The 15729-nt window shown below is 50.0% G+C and overlaps 8 protein-coding genes across 8 annotated transcripts; 3 read left to right on the forward strand and 5 right to left on the reverse strand.

Annotated features, from left to right (window-relative positions):
• Positions 1-140: 140 nt before the first annotated feature.
• On the forward strand, positions 141-1451 carry N7520_009033 (TFIIH complex kinase subunit CCL1; the record flags this gene model as incomplete). The annotated part of the gene is made up of 2 exons (XM_057142967.1): positions 141-473; positions 528-1451. 2 exons carry the CDS (start codon positions 141-143, stop codon positions 1449-1451), a joined length of 1257 nt encoding a protein of 418 aa, XP_056992255.1.
• Positions 1452-2196: 745 nt separating this feature from the next.
• Positions 2197-4072, reverse strand: N7520_009034 (ATP-binding cassette family ATPase ARB1; the record flags this gene model as incomplete). The annotated part of the gene is made up of 2 exons (XM_057142968.1): positions 2197-3465; positions 3530-4072. 2 exons carry the CDS (start codon positions 4070-4072, stop codon positions 2197-2199), a joined length of 1812 nt encoding a protein of 603 aa, XP_056992256.1.
• Positions 4073-4548: 476 nt separating this feature from the next.
• On the reverse strand, positions 4549-5485 carry N7520_009035 (HPP family protein; the record flags this gene model as incomplete). Its single annotated transcript, XM_057142969.1, has 2 exons — positions 4549-5121; positions 5198-5485. 2 exons carry the CDS (start codon positions 5483-5485, stop codon positions 4549-4551), a joined length of 861 nt encoding a protein of 286 aa, XP_056992257.1.
• Positions 5486-6053: 568 nt separating this feature from the next.
• Positions 6054-6989, reverse strand: N7520_009036 (uncharacterized protein; the record flags this gene model as incomplete). Its single annotated transcript, XM_057142970.1, has 1 exon — positions 6054-6989. One exon carries the CDS (start codon positions 6987-6989, stop codon positions 6054-6056), a length of 936 nt encoding a protein of 311 aa, XP_056992258.1.
• A 1173-nt stretch (positions 6990-8162) lies between these two features.
• Positions 8163-9356, reverse strand: N7520_009037 (putative NAD binding Rossmann fold oxidoreductase; the record flags this gene model as incomplete). The annotated part of the gene is made up of 3 exons (XM_057142971.1): positions 8163-8866; positions 8928-9023; positions 9074-9356. The coding sequence occupies 3 exons, from the start codon at positions 9354-9356 to the stop codon at positions 8163-8165; spliced, it is 1083 nt and encodes a 360-aa protein (XP_056992259.1).
• Positions 9357-9706: 350 nt separating this feature from the next.
• On the reverse strand, positions 9707-10673 carry N7520_009038 (O-methyltransferase; the record flags this gene model as incomplete). Its single annotated transcript, XM_057142972.1, has 3 exons — positions 9707-9751; positions 9804-10553; positions 10620-10673. 3 exons carry the CDS (start codon positions 10671-10673, stop codon positions 9707-9709), a joined length of 849 nt encoding a protein of 282 aa, XP_056992260.1.
• Positions 10674-11276: 603 nt separating this feature from the next.
• N7520_009039 (uncharacterized protein) lies at positions 11277-12701 on the forward strand (the record flags this gene model as incomplete). Its single annotated transcript, XM_057142973.1, has 1 exon — positions 11277-12701. The coding sequence occupies one exon, from the start codon at positions 11277-11279 to the stop codon at positions 12699-12701; it is 1425 nt and encodes a 474-aa protein (XP_056992261.1).
• A 1842-nt stretch (positions 12702-14543) lies between these two features.
• Positions 14544-15662, forward strand: N7520_009040 (uncharacterized protein; the record flags this gene model as incomplete). Its single annotated transcript, XM_057142974.1, has 3 exons — positions 14544-14699; positions 14788-15158; positions 15215-15662. The coding sequence occupies 3 exons, from the start codon at positions 14544-14546 to the stop codon at positions 15660-15662; spliced, it is 975 nt and encodes a 324-aa protein (XP_056992262.1).
• Between the last annotated feature and the right edge of the window lie 67 nt (positions 15663-15729).

Genomic DNA, 15729 nt, shown 5'->3' on the forward strand with positions numbered 1-15729 from the left:
AATGACTGCCCAGCTTTGGATCCTGCAATTATCTCAACTTTCCTCATATCCGGAATTGCTTCCAACATAAGTCAACAGATACCATACACTGCCAGGCTTCGGTCATCGCTCCGTAGCGCGAAGCTCGGCCTTTGGTCAACATGATTGAAGACGACATCTACCGCGCCTCCTCACAGTTCCGCCTATGGTCCTATACTACATCATCTCTGGGTGCTCTCCGTGAAAGAACAAATATAATAGCAAGTGGTCGGGTACGCGCTGCATTGCAGCGAGCGCGTTCCACACAACAATCTGCCACACCTTCTGCAGCTGGGACACCACAGCCAGCCAGCGATGGCGAAGCAAAGGACCCAAATGAGAAGGAGATAGAGTGTCTGACGCCAGAGGAGGAGCTCGTCCTGGTCCGATACTACTGTGAGAAGACGCTGGAGCTCGGAGAGACATACAGGCCACCACTGCCAACCATGGTCCGCGTAAGTCAAGGCCCTAAAAGTACTTAATGCTCCGCTCTAACAGCTTCACTCCAGGCGACTGCGATTCAATATCTCCGCCGTTTCTATCTGACCAATTCCCCAATGACATACCACCCGAAATCAATTATGGCATGTGCGCTCTTCCTGGCGACAAAAACAGACAACTACTACATGTCCCTACGGCAATTCGCAGACGGAATCCCGGGCGACACATCCACAGAAGACGTCATCTCACCTGAGTTCCTACTCATGCAAGGTCTGCGCTTCACATTCGACGTCCGACATCCCTTCCGCGGCCTAGAAGGTGGAGTCATGGAGCTCCAGGCCATCGCACAAGGACAAGGCCAACCCGGTCCTCACCTCCTACACCAAACACCACAGCAACTCCAGCAAGGACTGCTCTCCATTGCTCCTCCTCCCGTCCCATGTTCTTCCATCTCAGATCGCATTGCCCGCGCCCACGGCACAACGCGCGAGACTCTCAAATCCGCGGCCCAAATGACAGACGCCTACTTCCTCTACACACCTTCCCAGATCTGGCTCTCGGCCTTACTCCTCGCTGATAGACCTCTAGCCGAGTTCTATCTTGATACAAAACTCGGTGGACCTCTCACGGCCACCAGCAGTGCAGAGCAATCGGATCTACAGAATCCGCTCTATGAACTCCGTTCCAAGTTGCACAAAATCTTGACCGACTGCTCTGCACTCCTTAACGAGTTTACGACTCTCTCTTCGGACCCGGATCAGATGAAGGACTTGAAGCGTATTGCGAAGAAGCTGTATCACTGTCAGAATCCTGAAAAGGTTAACATAGCGCAGAAGCGTTACTCTGCTCAGCCACAAGCTGTTTCGAGCCAGGTTACTTCTGAGAGTGAGTCTGAACGGCTGGCAAAGAAGCGGAAATTGGAAGAGAAGGCAAGGGGTGGTGCTTCGGATATGTTTGGTCCTGAGTTGGTTGCTGAGCGGACAAAGCAATGATTTTATTCTTTCTCTTGTCAACATGCAAAAGTTTCTGATGAACTATTTAGTACTACGCCAACTTCTATACATAAGGCACAAGGATAGATATTCCCAAACGTTAGATCTCGATCTCAAACCTTATCAACGAAGTCTCCAACCTACAAAGTCACAGCTACAGCTACGGCTACAAATATTGTCCAGAACAAGTGGTAGGAAAGCAAACCATTCCAATTCAAAACCCGAAGAATCCGTAGATACAGCGATTCAGAAGTAGAAACAAGGACCAGCCTCACCCAGATCGCCGTCTAGGTAGAAGAACCAGTCACTCTATCAAAAAAGATGCAAAGAAAATCTCAACACAGGTGGAGATTTCCCCACCAGATATCGAGAAAAGAGCGGTGGTTGGGGGAGTCATCACAACAAACGTCTTAAAAGGCAGAAACAAAAAGAAAATAAACCAAAAAAGACCAAACAGTCACAACCCGCCCTCTGTTGCCCAATTCTAGAAGCGAGGGAGACAATGACCACCGATCTAAGTGAGGTAAGAACAAACGAAAAACAAAAAGGGAATCAAGAACCAGCGACCTATGATGGTGGAGACCACAGGCGCGAGTCTACTGTCTTTGAAGACTCGACCGGATGGGAGCCGGGTCGTGGGTTCCGAACTTTTTAGAGCGCGAAGCATTGTAATTCCTTCGATTCTCGTCTAGCATTTCGTCGTCATCAAGATATAGGAAAATGGAAATTTAAGCGGTAGCAACGCTTAGACGGCACCGGAGGAAACCATCTTGTCACGGAGGTACTTCTTGTAGGCACCAATGCTGCCGTCCCAGCGACGGACAGTCTTGTGCTCGCAGACCATGATGTCCTTGGCGATCTTGTCAAGGAGACGGAAATCGTGAGACACGACGACGACACCACCCTGGTAGGCGTTGATGGCATCAGCCAGAGAGTCGATGGTGGGAATATCGAGACCGTTGGTAGGCTCGTCCAGCAGGATCATGTTGGGGGACTCGATGGCGAGCAGGGCGAAGACGATACGAGACTTCTGACCCTCGGACAGGGTGCCCATGATGGCAGTCTGGGCCTCACCGCTGAGACCGTAACGGCCAAGCTGCTGGCGCCAGTACTGGTAGTCCTGAGACTTCTCGGGGAAACGGTCACGGACGAACTCGAGGGAGGACTTGGTCAGGTCGAGCTGCTCAGCGGAGTGCTGGCTGTACAGACCGAGCTTCAAGTGAGTGTGACGGCTGACACGGCCACCGATGGGGCTGAGCTTGCCGGTCATGAGACGGAGGAGGGTAGACTTGCCAACACCGTTGGGGCCAACGAGGGCGGTACGGGAGTCCATGTCGACACCGAAGTCGAGGTGCTCGTACAGGGTGTCGGCCCAGTCACCAGAGTAGGAGAAGCTGACATCGTCGAAGGACAGGACGGGAGGAGGGAGCTTCTCAACATCGGCGAAGCGGAAAGTGAAGACACGGTCGGGGATGACAGGCTGGATGAAACCATCGGCCTCCATCTTGTCGAGAATCTTCTGGCGGGACTTGGCCTGACGCACCAAGTTGGCGTAGGTACCAGCGGAGGCAATGAACTTCTTGATGTGCTGGATTTCCTCCTGCTGCTTGGTGTAGGCCTTGGCCTGGTTGGTCTCCTGCTCACTGCGGGTCTTGTGGTAAGAGTCGTAGTTACCACCGTAGTACATGAGCTGCTGCATGCGCATGTCAATCATGGTGGTGCAGACACCGTTCAGGAAATCCATAGAGTGAGAAACCAGCACCAAGGTGCGGTCCCACTTCTTCAGGTACTCCTCCAGCCACACACAGGCCTCCAAGTCCAAGTGAGCAGTGGGGTCATCAAGCAACAGCAGGGAGGGCTTGACGAAAAGAGCCTTGGCGAGGGCAACACGCATACGCCAACCACCGGACATGTCCTTTGTCTTCTTGTGGATGGTGGTCTTGTTGAAACCGAGACCAGTCAAAATAAGAGAGGCACGCATCTGGAAGGTGGAGGGGTCCATCTTGTCCATACGCTGTTAAATATGTCAGTTCCAATTCCACTGACGAGATGGTTTTCTTTCCAGGGAAATTACTTACGTCGTACAGATCCTCCAGAATGGGGTCCTCAGGGCCGTTGTTCTCGAGAATCTCCTCAGCCTTCTTCTCCATGCTGGCCAACTGGTTCTCGGCCTCACGAACAACCCACTCAAGGGCACCAAGTTCGCTAGGGGGAGCACCCTCGTTCAAAAGGTAGATATCAACGTGGTCGGGAATGGGGTACTCGCGCTGGGCGATAGACTTGAGGATGGTGGACTTTCCACAACCGTTCTCACCAAGGAGACCGTAACGGCGACCGAAGTTGAGCTCGAGGGTGGAGTCTGTGATGAGGACCTTTCCGTGGAACACAAGAGAGGCAGAGGTAATCTTGACATCGCGAGAGGCAGGGAGAGAGGACAGGACACCGGTGGTGACACGATCGGACAGACCGTGCTTATCCATTTGTTGGGTGAGCTTCTCGACCTCCTTCATCTTCTCATCGGTGGTAGCGGGCTGATCGGAGTCGACAGCCTCCTTCTTGGACTTCTTGTCGCCGGCCTCGGCACGCTTGGCCATACGGGCGGCCTTCGAAGCAGAAACCATTGTGGCGGTTGTGTAAAAGAAAATTAGGGTGGGAGGGGGAGGGGGTAGAAGGAGGGGAAAGTAAAAGAAGACCCGTTGACGAAGAGATTGGCAAAAGAAATGCAAAAAGGCTTAGTGGAGCGTCACTGGCGGGGCGGAGAGTAGAGGGGCGAGAATGGGTGGGGAGTGCCTAAAAGCCCTTATCGATATGAAAATTCTGGGATATCGAATCTTTCGTCCAGTATGAGATTTTAGGTTAATGTTGAAAGAAAAAAGATGAACTTGAATGGCTGTATACTTTTTTACAATTAAGTGCACACGCCCCTTGAAATATTCGACAAAAATCGAACAAAAAAAAATCTCTACAGTGGGCCACAATGACTACTCTGATTGGGAGGTTCGACGTCACCGCACAATCTTAACTTGTTGCCTCAGGTGTCCACATTTTGCCACTGATAACCGTCATCTGTTTACTTTCACCCTAGAGGTGTACAGTATTATATGCGATCTTGGATCCTCTCCAAGATCTTTCGTTCCGTTCCGGTCAGATATACTCCATCTGGAATCAAAATCTCGTCTCTTCCCACCACCAACTGTCGAAGTTCACCCAAGCTGTCCTCGTATCGACTGGGAACATCGGGGGCTTCCTTCCTATGTTTCTCAAGGTCTCGACTTCCCCGTGAAAGGGAACGGGGTGTCCACCAGTATAATGGGAACCGACGATTTATATTGTTGATTAGCAGAGCCGCTGTCTGCATCAGAGTGACGCCTAATATCATCACCGGGAACAGGAACCAGCCCAACCCGGCAGTCTGAGAATTTGTGACGGCCAGTAGCGATGTGGCGCCTGCTGGCGGGTGTACAGTATTCGTGAGAACCATGAGCCAAGTGGTCACACCACAGGACAACGCACCCCCAAGAGACGTATACTTCTCTGCGCTGGGGTTCAAGGCGAAGAGCTTAGAAATGCCCACGCCAACCAAACAGGCAATCATCTGGCTGAAGAATGCGTTCCTTGGCTGTGCAAGAGGCGAGTCGATGACACCGAATTCAAGGACAGCTGCAGCACCCTGGTCACCACAGCTCTTGGTTAGCATGAGGCTCGGTGACTGTTCGTTGCCGTGATAGAAGATTCTATCTACTTACGAAACTGCCAATGACCGCCGGGACATGCCGAGCCTCAAATGACGGCACATGCTGGGAAACCGAAGCCACCAGGGCTACGCCAGAGAATGCACCGATGAGAGACCAAAAGGCAATGACAATATTCCCAAGCGGCTTAGGTCGCTCAGCCCGATAGCCTAGGAAATAGGCCACAGGCTTGGGCACCGCGTTCCATCTCGGCGCCGGAACCAGAGGGTCCAGGTATCGATCGATGTCAAAATGCCATGTATTAGCTCGAGAGAGCACCCGGGATATATGCGATAACTCCATGAAGGTGTATGAAGATCAGACCGATTATACTTGTACGGAGTACACCTTTACGAACGAGGAGACAGAAATTGGGCAAGTTACCAGCACGCAAGGGGCAAGTTCTCCTAAAGACATGGCATTGTGGGTACGGGGTACACTCTAGAGCCATCTACAGGGACAATCATCGGGGTTTCTCCGCGGACTTGCCAGCCTAGGCAGAACCCTAGCCTGTCCTTTGTATGATCCTCGTTTATGCTCCATTATTAACCACCACCACTCATCGGAGTTGCATTTAGTAACAAAAACCCGTTTTGGGTGTTAGTGGCTTGGCATTTTCATTATGTCATCTAAAATGTGCTGATAACCTATCATCTTCGATTGTATAAATTCTAACAAAGACCTGAGATTTCGAAGGTCAAAATACAAAGAGCTAAATTGAACAAGCTGGTATTATTTATTTACCGAAACATAGTATCAGAAAGTCTCAACCCAATCCTACAGTACAATAGCACTGATAGCCACTCCAATAAACATCACCACCACGCAACTTGCAGTTGCAAGCAACTTCCAAAACACTAGGTAGACAGTCTCAAATCCCCCCAACACTCCAATGCACCCCAGCCATTTGAAACGGTAAGCCAACACACCAAGCCCTTGGATACTCCATCCCCCACCTCGCAAGCAGACTCTTCAAATCCCCCTCATCCCCAGGAACAACATTAACAAAGATCCGATCCCCGTTGCTCATCGGCTCCGAATGCACTGCACCCGTGTCCCTCCCAACTCTAAAAAACACATAATCCCCCGATTGCACCTGTACGACCTCATGATCGCCCAATTCAACAGCAAGCCGGGACCGAACGGATTCCGCCGCCGTGGCACAGCCGAGGCAGCGCACAGAAGCGCAGATGTGCGGGTTCTCTGCGCCAACGGAATGCTTGATTCTGCGTTGAATTTCGCGGGCGAGAGGCGTTGTTCCTTCGTTTATGAATAGTGTTCCGGGGCCGAGGAGGGTTGTGGTGAGTTTCCAGTTTGTGGGGTTGGGGGTCTTGGTTGTTATTTGGGCTGAGGGGAAGTCCTCTAGTAAGTGGGTGAGGTCTTCGCTTTTGTTTCTTGGGGCTATTGCTCTTATGCGGGGGAAGAGGGCTGAGGAGCGGCGACGGTGACGGTGTGTTGGGGTGGGTGAGAAGAAAAGATCGTCTGTGTGCCATCTTGGGATGTCGAAATTGTGGGAACCTGTATCGGCTCGGATGGTGATCCAGTAGTGGGATAGATTGTTTGTTGATAGGAAGCTGTGGACGAATTCTAGGAAAGAAAGGAGAGGGTGGAGGATGGATCCGTTGATGGTTGCATCGGCCCAGGGTTTGAAGGATGATGGGAGATGATTGGGATCAAGGCTTAGGAGTGGTCCGCAGTAGGTCCATGAGGATGATGTCTTGAGGCTGATTGATTCTTGTGTTGTCTTTTCATTGTAGTTGTATTCCTCAGAAAGGACCTTGAAATCAGGCAATTGTCCAACATCCATAGTACGGGATGTTGTGTTTTGTGCTTTGCGTTTAAAGAAAATTAATCATAAACAGCATAGTTTCAAGATACTCTACCAATACATATATGTGACTGCATTGTAGCGGTCTGCAAAGCATATGAATATTAAATTCTGTCGCTCGGGCCTTCCTGCATGACAACCATGTGGTCAGCATGGTTGAGCTGCGCGAAAAACGTGGCCCGCCATCTTGCGGAATTCTGTCAGAGCAATAAGAACATTAGATGCCCGAGAGCCTCTGGGACTAACCAATGACGGAGGATCGGTTGGGGCCAATGTGGCGGAATTCGTTCCATGTAGAGAGAATCTGAAACACTAGAGTTGAAACCTTACGCGAAGTTCCGTTTTATCCTCGCAATGGAATCCCAGTTGGGTTATGTTTGCTGCATATGGCCCCCATTCAAACAAACCGTGCAGATCATAGGATCTTACCGAACCATGCGTGGGTTTTCTTCTTCCTCCTCTTTCCTCATTTCCCCATTTCCTTCCGAAGAAAGTGTTTGAGATGTCATTCGAATTCCAGTGAGACCAGGAATTTCACTTCGTTATATATTATCAACACAAGGCTCGGGCTACAAGAGTACACGTTTGCCAAGTTAAGCATGCAGGGAAGGCTGCATTGCGAAGTTGGGTGCCACCAGACTGTGGAACTGACAGAGAAAGAGGGGTCATTTGCTCTTATCAAGTTTGCTGGTGTAGCCTTGGCTATTCTTTCTCAAGTGTTTCTCATTAGTGTTTGACTAGCTTCTCGTTTAACAAGACAGAAAATCGGGAATATGCATTCAAGGATTACGTGGAATCACTTTGGAACAAAAATATGATTCATACTAGTGTCACAGTCTTCTGACACATGCTAGGAAAGGTCCGAGTGGTAAGATCTCAAGTAAAAAAAAAAGTAATACTCTCAGGGCTCGGTCCTACTTAAAGCGAGACATTCGACAGCAGTATAGCCCTGAAATATTTGAATTTCTTCAACTTCCTCCTTTATATAGAGATTCCTTGTTACACGCTTGGAAAAAGCTTATACCATTACCCACTATCTTTGAAAACAGACGTGAATGGACCTCCTGGAAAGAATATTTCATATGCAATTAGTTGAACCTTCTCTATCTACCGCTAATCGTAATCTCGTTGCTTTTCATACATAGATCCAATCTAAACATCCAAAGTCCGGCCAGTAGCAGAGCTCTCCCGAGCCAACTCAATCAACCGAATAACCTGAGCAGCCTCCTCACCACTAGCAGGAAGTTGTCCCTCACCATCAAGAGCGCGGACAAACTTGCGGTAGTACTCAGTGTAAGTAGGAGGCTCAACAGTAGGAACAGTCTCCTTAACAGTCTTTCCATCCTTCACGGTAGTCAAAGTACCATAGCGCTCTTTAGGCTCACGACCATATCCATTATCCTCAGGCTTGATACCAGCCTTGAGCTGATCCTCCTGGATATCGAGGTGGAATTTCTTAAAGCTGCCCTTATCACCACGCACCCAGAAACGCAGTTGCTCTTCCTCGGGGCTGACGACTGTTGCCTTGGCGGTGACTAGGGTGCCGTTGGCGTAGTGCAGGAGCACAGTGAAGGAGTCTTCGAAGCCGTTGCTGTTCACTGCGCGCGCGGAGCCGACGAAGCCGGTTACGCGCTGAGGGAGGCCAAAGAGGTGCACAGCTTGGTCGAGGAGATGGGTGCCGAGATCGTAGATAGCGGATGCACCGGGCACGACCTTGCCCTTCCACTTGGATGCATCGGCGGCGGGTTCCTCGGGGCGGTGGCGGTCAAAGTGAGTTTCGAATTCGGAGATACGGCCGAGAGAGCCGTTCTTGATGAGCTTAGAGAGGGTGACGAAGTCGGCGTCCCAGCGGCGGTCTATTTTATAGGTTAGTTGGTTATGTGTGGGCAGGGTAAGAGTGGGGTATCGGTGACGTACTCTGGTACACGGCCAGTAGCTTGTTCTGCTTGTTCGCAATGGTGACAAGGTCGGCGGCTTCCTTGTAAGTGGGAGTGAAAGGCTTTTCGCAAATGACTGCATGATATTAGCAGGGTTTCAATCAATTGAGTCGGTTAAGGACAAACCGTGCTTGCCCGCTTCCAGCGCCAACTTGCACAGCGCAAAGTGGGAGTCCGGAGCAGTGGTTACAATCACAATGTCAACGGCGGAGTCCTGGACGAGCTCCTCGGTGGTACTGTAGGACTTCACGCCTGGGTGATCCTTCTCCGCATCATCGTCTGCCTTGGGGGTGCGCTGCACGATCGCATAGAGCTTGAGCTCTGGGATCTGGGCCACAAAAGGAATGTGGAAGATCTTGGCACTGAAGCCGTAGCCGATAATACCGACGTTGTAAGTCTTGGAGGCCATAGTGTGAGGAGTTTGAGAGTGTTGTTTGTTAAAAAAAAAATTGGAGTGGGATGGCAGACGACTTATATAATCCCCACGGAATTGCATCACCGATGCGGGGAAGGTCCTGGCGACGGCAACTTTGGGTCAGAGCGGAGCACTTGACAAATGCCGTAATACCGTTCGTCGGCCTCCCGATGTGGCAAAGGTCCTCTATACTATTTCTATTGTTTTGCAGTTATTGTGTGATTGACAACTGGTTTTTTTATTAATTTATTTATTTTCCTTCTCAGTTATCGAAGCTTGTGGCGGTTAGAACCGCTGTAGAGAGAAAAAAATAACCCCCACGTCATTTAGGCTGATTCCAACGCCTATGCTTCCTGCACTCCAACACATCGCGTCACTTCAATTGCATCCTGTTTTCCGGTTAGCCAATGGTCCGCGTTTCATAAACTATATGTGACTCACCCGATGTCCTTCCGGTTGCTTAAGTTCACTCTGGTAAACGAGATTGGGGTTCCCGACCGTCTCGAGGAACGGCACATCACCCTCAGGCATGAAGGAGTTCACCGAACGCTCAAGCATGCCGTCCGTCTTGTATCCCTTTTCAGGACCCTGCTTCGCTGCCTCTCGCTTCTGCTCAACAGTGCTCCGGACATATTCCAAATATGGCGGGTTACCCGGCCAGAGGACATTGTCAGCAGCCAGCACGGAGCCTGGCACGATCATGCCGTGATGTTCGCAAAGCTTGACGTCTGTAAGGTAAGCCGGCTTGTAGTGATCAATGAAGAGCAGTTCGATCTTCTTGACATCGCCTGTCTGGTAGAGTTTGTCGAGAGTCACGTCGCTGCGGCCGACGAGGACCGTGACGAAGCTTCGCAGACCCGCAAGTTCAATGAGCATGTTGGCAACGGCTGCCCATTCTGGGTTCAACTCGAGACTGAGGTATCGCTTTCCACCGTTGCGACGACAAGCGTCACCAAATAGGATGGCAGAGTAGCCCACGAAGCAGCCAAGCTCAATCATGGTTTCTGGCTTCACTTCGTTGATCAGATCTAGAACGTACTTGCCCTTTGCTTGGCCGACGGTCATCATGCGTTCATCCTTGCTAAACTCATCTATGAGCGCTAGGACCCTGTCGGGGTGTCCGCGGATCTCGTCAATGTTCTTTTGGGCGAAAACCCAACGCAGAAGTCTTCTTGTTCGGTGATCTTCGTCCTGTTGATACTGTATCAGTATCCGTTGTATTGCGTCCACCTGGAAGGTGAGTAGAGATGGGCTTACAGAAGTCTGCCCGGGACGGGCGTGAGGAGGGGGTGAGGTCTCTCGTGCGGACATTTTTGGGAGATATGTAATTGTATTAGTATGCTGCGGAATGAGTGAAAGGTGAGAGGTCAAGTGAAGCTGTAAATTCTGGTAGAATATGAACGGTGATTCAGTGAAAGTAATACGAGAAAACAACCGCCTTATATACTGGACAATAATGTGCCGAACGTGGACCCGAATGGACTTTATTTAGAGCGGAAGATAGAAGAATCAACCGATCTCGAATAATGATTGGTGCTTCTTGGAGAATGACGGGGTGTAGAGCCTCGGAGCTAAGGATTTGAGGTAACCAAATCCGAGAATCCGTTTAATGCCGAGTTGATCAGATAAAGTCGGAAATTCAAACCCTTGAGAGTTTTTGATTTGCCGACATTCTACATATTTGCCTGGATCTATTGTTTTCTTGGTACATTAGATAAGCTGTAAAGTGGTCGCTCGATCTGGTGGAATGTGACATCTACGACATCCCCACCGATCGGCCCCTCAATTGGGCTGGACCTCCCAGCCTCACTCGTCACACCTTGCTTCCCATTGCTTCCCATTTTAATTTAAACACACTCTGCTGGTTCTCACTGAAACGGTGTACCTAGCTAGATACTGAACCGAATGCTTCTAATGAAAGTGCTCGGACTGCTGGTAAAAGGCCTTTTTCGTGTCTGCCTTTCTTTCGCTTTCTTGTTCCTGGACAATTCAATTCTCTTAGCTACTATCCTACTCGTTCGTCTCCGATCGAAATCCGGTCGACGCCAGGAGGTTCTCGGAGATGTCCATTTCTATCCGAAGACCGTCTTGATCACTGGGATTGGCACTTCGCAAGGGCTTGCTCTGGCGCGAGCTTGGGATGCGGAGGGCCACCGTGTGGTCGGTGTGGATGTCGTTGATCTGGATCTTCCAGTTCGGTCGGGAGGGGGGATGTCGAAGACCTTGGTTGCATTCTATCGAGTTCCCAAGGATCATTACGTCTCAAGGATACTGGATATTATCCAGCGTGAGAAAGTTGATGTATGGATTCCATGTTCACCCAAGGCATCTGCCATTGAAGATGCTACGGCCCGACAAGTTGTGGAGAGTCGCACGAGCTGTAAATGTATCGCATTTGACACAGAAATGACCGCCTGTTTCAGCAACACGAAGTCATTTCGTCAATATTTGACCGAGAAAAAGCTCCCCGTGCTCGAGTATCACCAGGTTCAGTCGCGCGATTCCATTCATAAGATTTTGCACCGGTCGCCGAGCAAGTCTTATAACATACGACGCCTGAGTTCCATTTCCAGCGATACAGATGTCATTCTGCCCAAACGCACTCTCAGCAAGACATATTCGGAAGTCAGCGAAATCCAAATCTCCAAGGATTATCCCTGGGTTCTTCAGCAGCAAACCCGACTTGGGGAGTTTTTCGCAGACCTGCTGGTCGTGCGGGGATATGTCCACGCCATCAAAGTCCGCCTGGCCGAATCCCGTTCTCCACACTGGGGTGCATCTCCCCTGGACGAAGCTCTTGCTAAAGCTGTGCACCAACTCATGCAAAGCTTTGCCGAGAAGGGTGGTGCACGAATGACCGGCCACCTTTCGGTGCGGCTGTTGGTTGACGAAGAGTTCGACGCATCTTCAGTCCGCCACACCATTCATATCGCCGATTGTGTCCCTGGGGCTGTGGCTTTGGAAAATCTTCTTCGCGATGCACGATGCCCTGTTCGCGGCTATCTTTCCGTGCTATCGCACCAACCAATCGAGCCAGCTTCCTGGGACGTCCCCGCGACACTCTCACCTAGCCCACGCTCCCGGCCAACAATCATGGATCATGAACTTGTGGCTCGCTTTGTCTCGCTGTTGCTTCCGTTCGATATTGCCAAGCGTGTGCTCGCCGTTCTTAGGGCAGAACTCGTACCATTCCTGTTCTGGAGGGATTCCCGGTTCTCTCCCAATGATCCCCTTCCCTGGTGGTGGCATGTGCATGTGTATCAGCCCTTGCGGGAAGCCTGGCAGCTTTTGAAGCAAACGCGGGAAGCGGGATTGAAGGATAATTTCTTTGCAGAGTGAAGATTATGATGTACGATTACTATGAATCACGACTGGATGACTTTTCGGGTATATTTAAGTTCTGCAGCAGTTCAAATTCATCCAATTCACAGTTATGTATAGCTGAACCTCTCCTAGTATATCATTCCAGAGTGCGATCAACTAATCTTGGCTCTTGATCCCCATTCCAGATGTCGTTGTTTCCTAGTCCATGTCGAGTCACGCGGCAGACCCCAGGAGGTCACTAACCCAAGCCCACGAAATGAATCAACCTCTGCACTAGTGTCTTTCATTGATTTTTTATAGCTTTTATGTGCCAAGTAGCCAGTATTCTGATCAGACAATTCGACAAGCGAAACGTCAGAAATACTTTCAAAGATATTCCGAGGACTTGAAACCATATATTCAGGAAGAGATTCTTCATTCGAATGGACCATACAGCGAGGATCACCTGGATCTAGACCAGGGTCGAGATTCATCCACTTCGTGACCACCAGAGCCAGAGTGTTGCTACGGTCACGTATTTCGATCACATAGTCCGTATTGCATTTATCGCAGGTATCGATAGATTCCGAGACCTTTCTGCTCGTCATATAATCCTCAAGAACAGGCCTAGCTAATGCCAATAGACTATAGTTTATAATATATGCAAAGTAGTTAGAACAGTAGGAGTGGTTAAATGCGTTGAGTGGAAGAATCTACCTCGTAGATGGAAGTATACGATGTGGGCAACTAATGCTAATCATTTAGATCCCAAAGAGGCTTAGCACTCGTCATTTCTGGGTCCACCGCTAGTTAGTTAAATAGTCATCTTTATTAATCTTCAAGGATAGTTTTCCAGGCCTGAAACGGACTTGATTCAACAATATTATGTACATATATTTTCGCCTCCAGTGAAGACACAGCCGCACATGACCGCTTTTTTGATAGATTTGTAGTATATAGCACTAAAGAAGACAAACCTTATCCATTCCGCAGTATAGGATAACAGTATACAGTATGTGGAATATTGCTACAAAGTCTTCCTTATAAAATGCGTGTTGAATGGATCGACGGTTTCAACCAATATAGGCAGGGTAGTAGAGACCAAGTAGGTACTATGGTCCACGGGTAAGAAGTTTACGATCTGGGATTTGAAGACTTAGATGTCTATCTATACTGCACTTGGCAACTCGGAATTCTCGATTGATGCCATTCTTGATGACCTGCTACATTACGTGGAAAGACGATGCTTCTGCGGGTGCTGTTGTGATGTTATTTGTTCTGATGTAAGTTTCCTATCTTGGGATGGTTGAGGACAATTCCACGCAATTAGTAGTAATTTGTAGCACGTAAATTGATGTTGATCGCGGCAAATGACGTGGCGGTTGAATTCTAGGCGTCCGCTTCACAAATCTTTGCTCATTGGTATATTGTTCCATTGGTACTGGCTCCACCGTGGCTGAAGCGCCCGAAAATAGAACCGGGCTGTCGCCTGGGCGATCGTCGAGAATCACAAGAACATTATTACTTGCGCTCTCCCCTTTGCACCCATCTTCAATCTTGAATCCATTCTAAGCTTTACGCCTGACGTCTTGGTTATCCTCATCCGAATCGCAGAGCCTCCATCCAAAGTGAGGCTAATACTGCAAAAGCCAAGATACTGCAAAAGCCAAGAAAACACCTGCGCGTCCCCCCCGAAACTCCAAATCTGTCCCCCCATTCCTCGTCTGACAGCCACATTTATCCCGACTCGCTTCCGTTTGGACTTACCTCAGTCGCACATTCCCCGCGATTCGGACTTTTTTGTCGAGGCCCCTTGTCGGGTGATTCTTTGAAAGGGCTGATCCCGCCCTTGCAGTGTTGTTTTCTCCATCACTCAATATGCCACTTCCGAGACCGTCCGGTAATCTGGGGAGGACGAAGAATCTCCTCCATTTCGCACAGGGGTTTATCATCTTCCTCGCCTGGGCCCTAACAATCGCTATTTGGACTAAGGGCGATGGCATCGATGGACGGACAGTCTGGTACTGGATCCTGGTACGTTCTCGACTCCCAAACAATCATGTTACTTCCATTCGATCTAGCTAGGTCTGGAACCTTGAACCCAGCTAATATCTTCCATTAGTGTTGGATTAGTCTCCCCGCATTGATCTACCTAGCCGCAGTGCCCATGTGGCCACGAGCCCGCCGCTTCGGCAATGTTTACGCCTTCGCCACAGTCGATATCCTTTACTCAATTTTCTGGTTTAGCGCATGGGTGTGTCTCGCCTCATATGTCGCGCAGGGAAAGAGTATTGGAAAGTCCTCCAGTGATAGCAAGACCGATAGCAGTTCCAGCTCCAGCAGCAAAAACCGCCGCGCCGACAGCACCAGCTCCTCAACCAAAAGCACGAGTACTACGACTAGCAGTGCATCTGGCTGCGACAACTGGGCTTACGGTAGCGCTGCGAAGTGCAGCTTGAGCGAAGCGACGACCATCATTGGAGTTGTGATATTGTACGTGGACTTTTGTATTTCGCGGTCAACCGACTTCAGCGCTAACTTCTAAATAGCCTACTTTTCGCTGCAACTGCCTGGATGTCTTTCCGTAATGTCATGCACTTCCGCCGCACTGGTACCCTCCCAGACGCCGTCTCAGACCCCACTTTCGCCGCCCAGTCCAAGGCCGCCTTTTCCTCCAACCCCGCCCACGACTTTGAGGATGACGAGGATGACTTCCGATCAAGCCGTGTTGGTGGTATGGGCTCATCAAGAAGCGACCGTGACGAAGATTACGCCCTCCTGAACCAGAGCGAAATAGACGACCTAAGCAACCCTAATGGTCGTTCCGCAATGCACGGAGCCTATGACCCCACCGCGTCCTCTGTCGGAGGCAGCCATCTTTCTGATTATAGCAGCGCACCCTATGGTGGGGCCCACGGACAACATTATCCGCCAGCGGACGCATATACCCCATCTGAGTACGGCTCAACTGTTGGCGGGTTCCAACACCCACGGTAGAGGGATCTTTTGAGACTATTGGATGAGAATTGGAGGCATGGATGTTGGCAATGAATACCCCAAAATC

The sequence above is a fragment of the Penicillium odoratum genome, assembly GCF_028828045.1.
Source record: "Penicillium odoratum strain IBT 22623 chromosome Unknown utg000006l_segment0_segment0, whole genome shotgun sequence".
NCBI lineage: Eukaryota > Fungi > Ascomycota > Eurotiomycetes > Eurotiales > Aspergillaceae > Penicillium > Penicillium odoratum.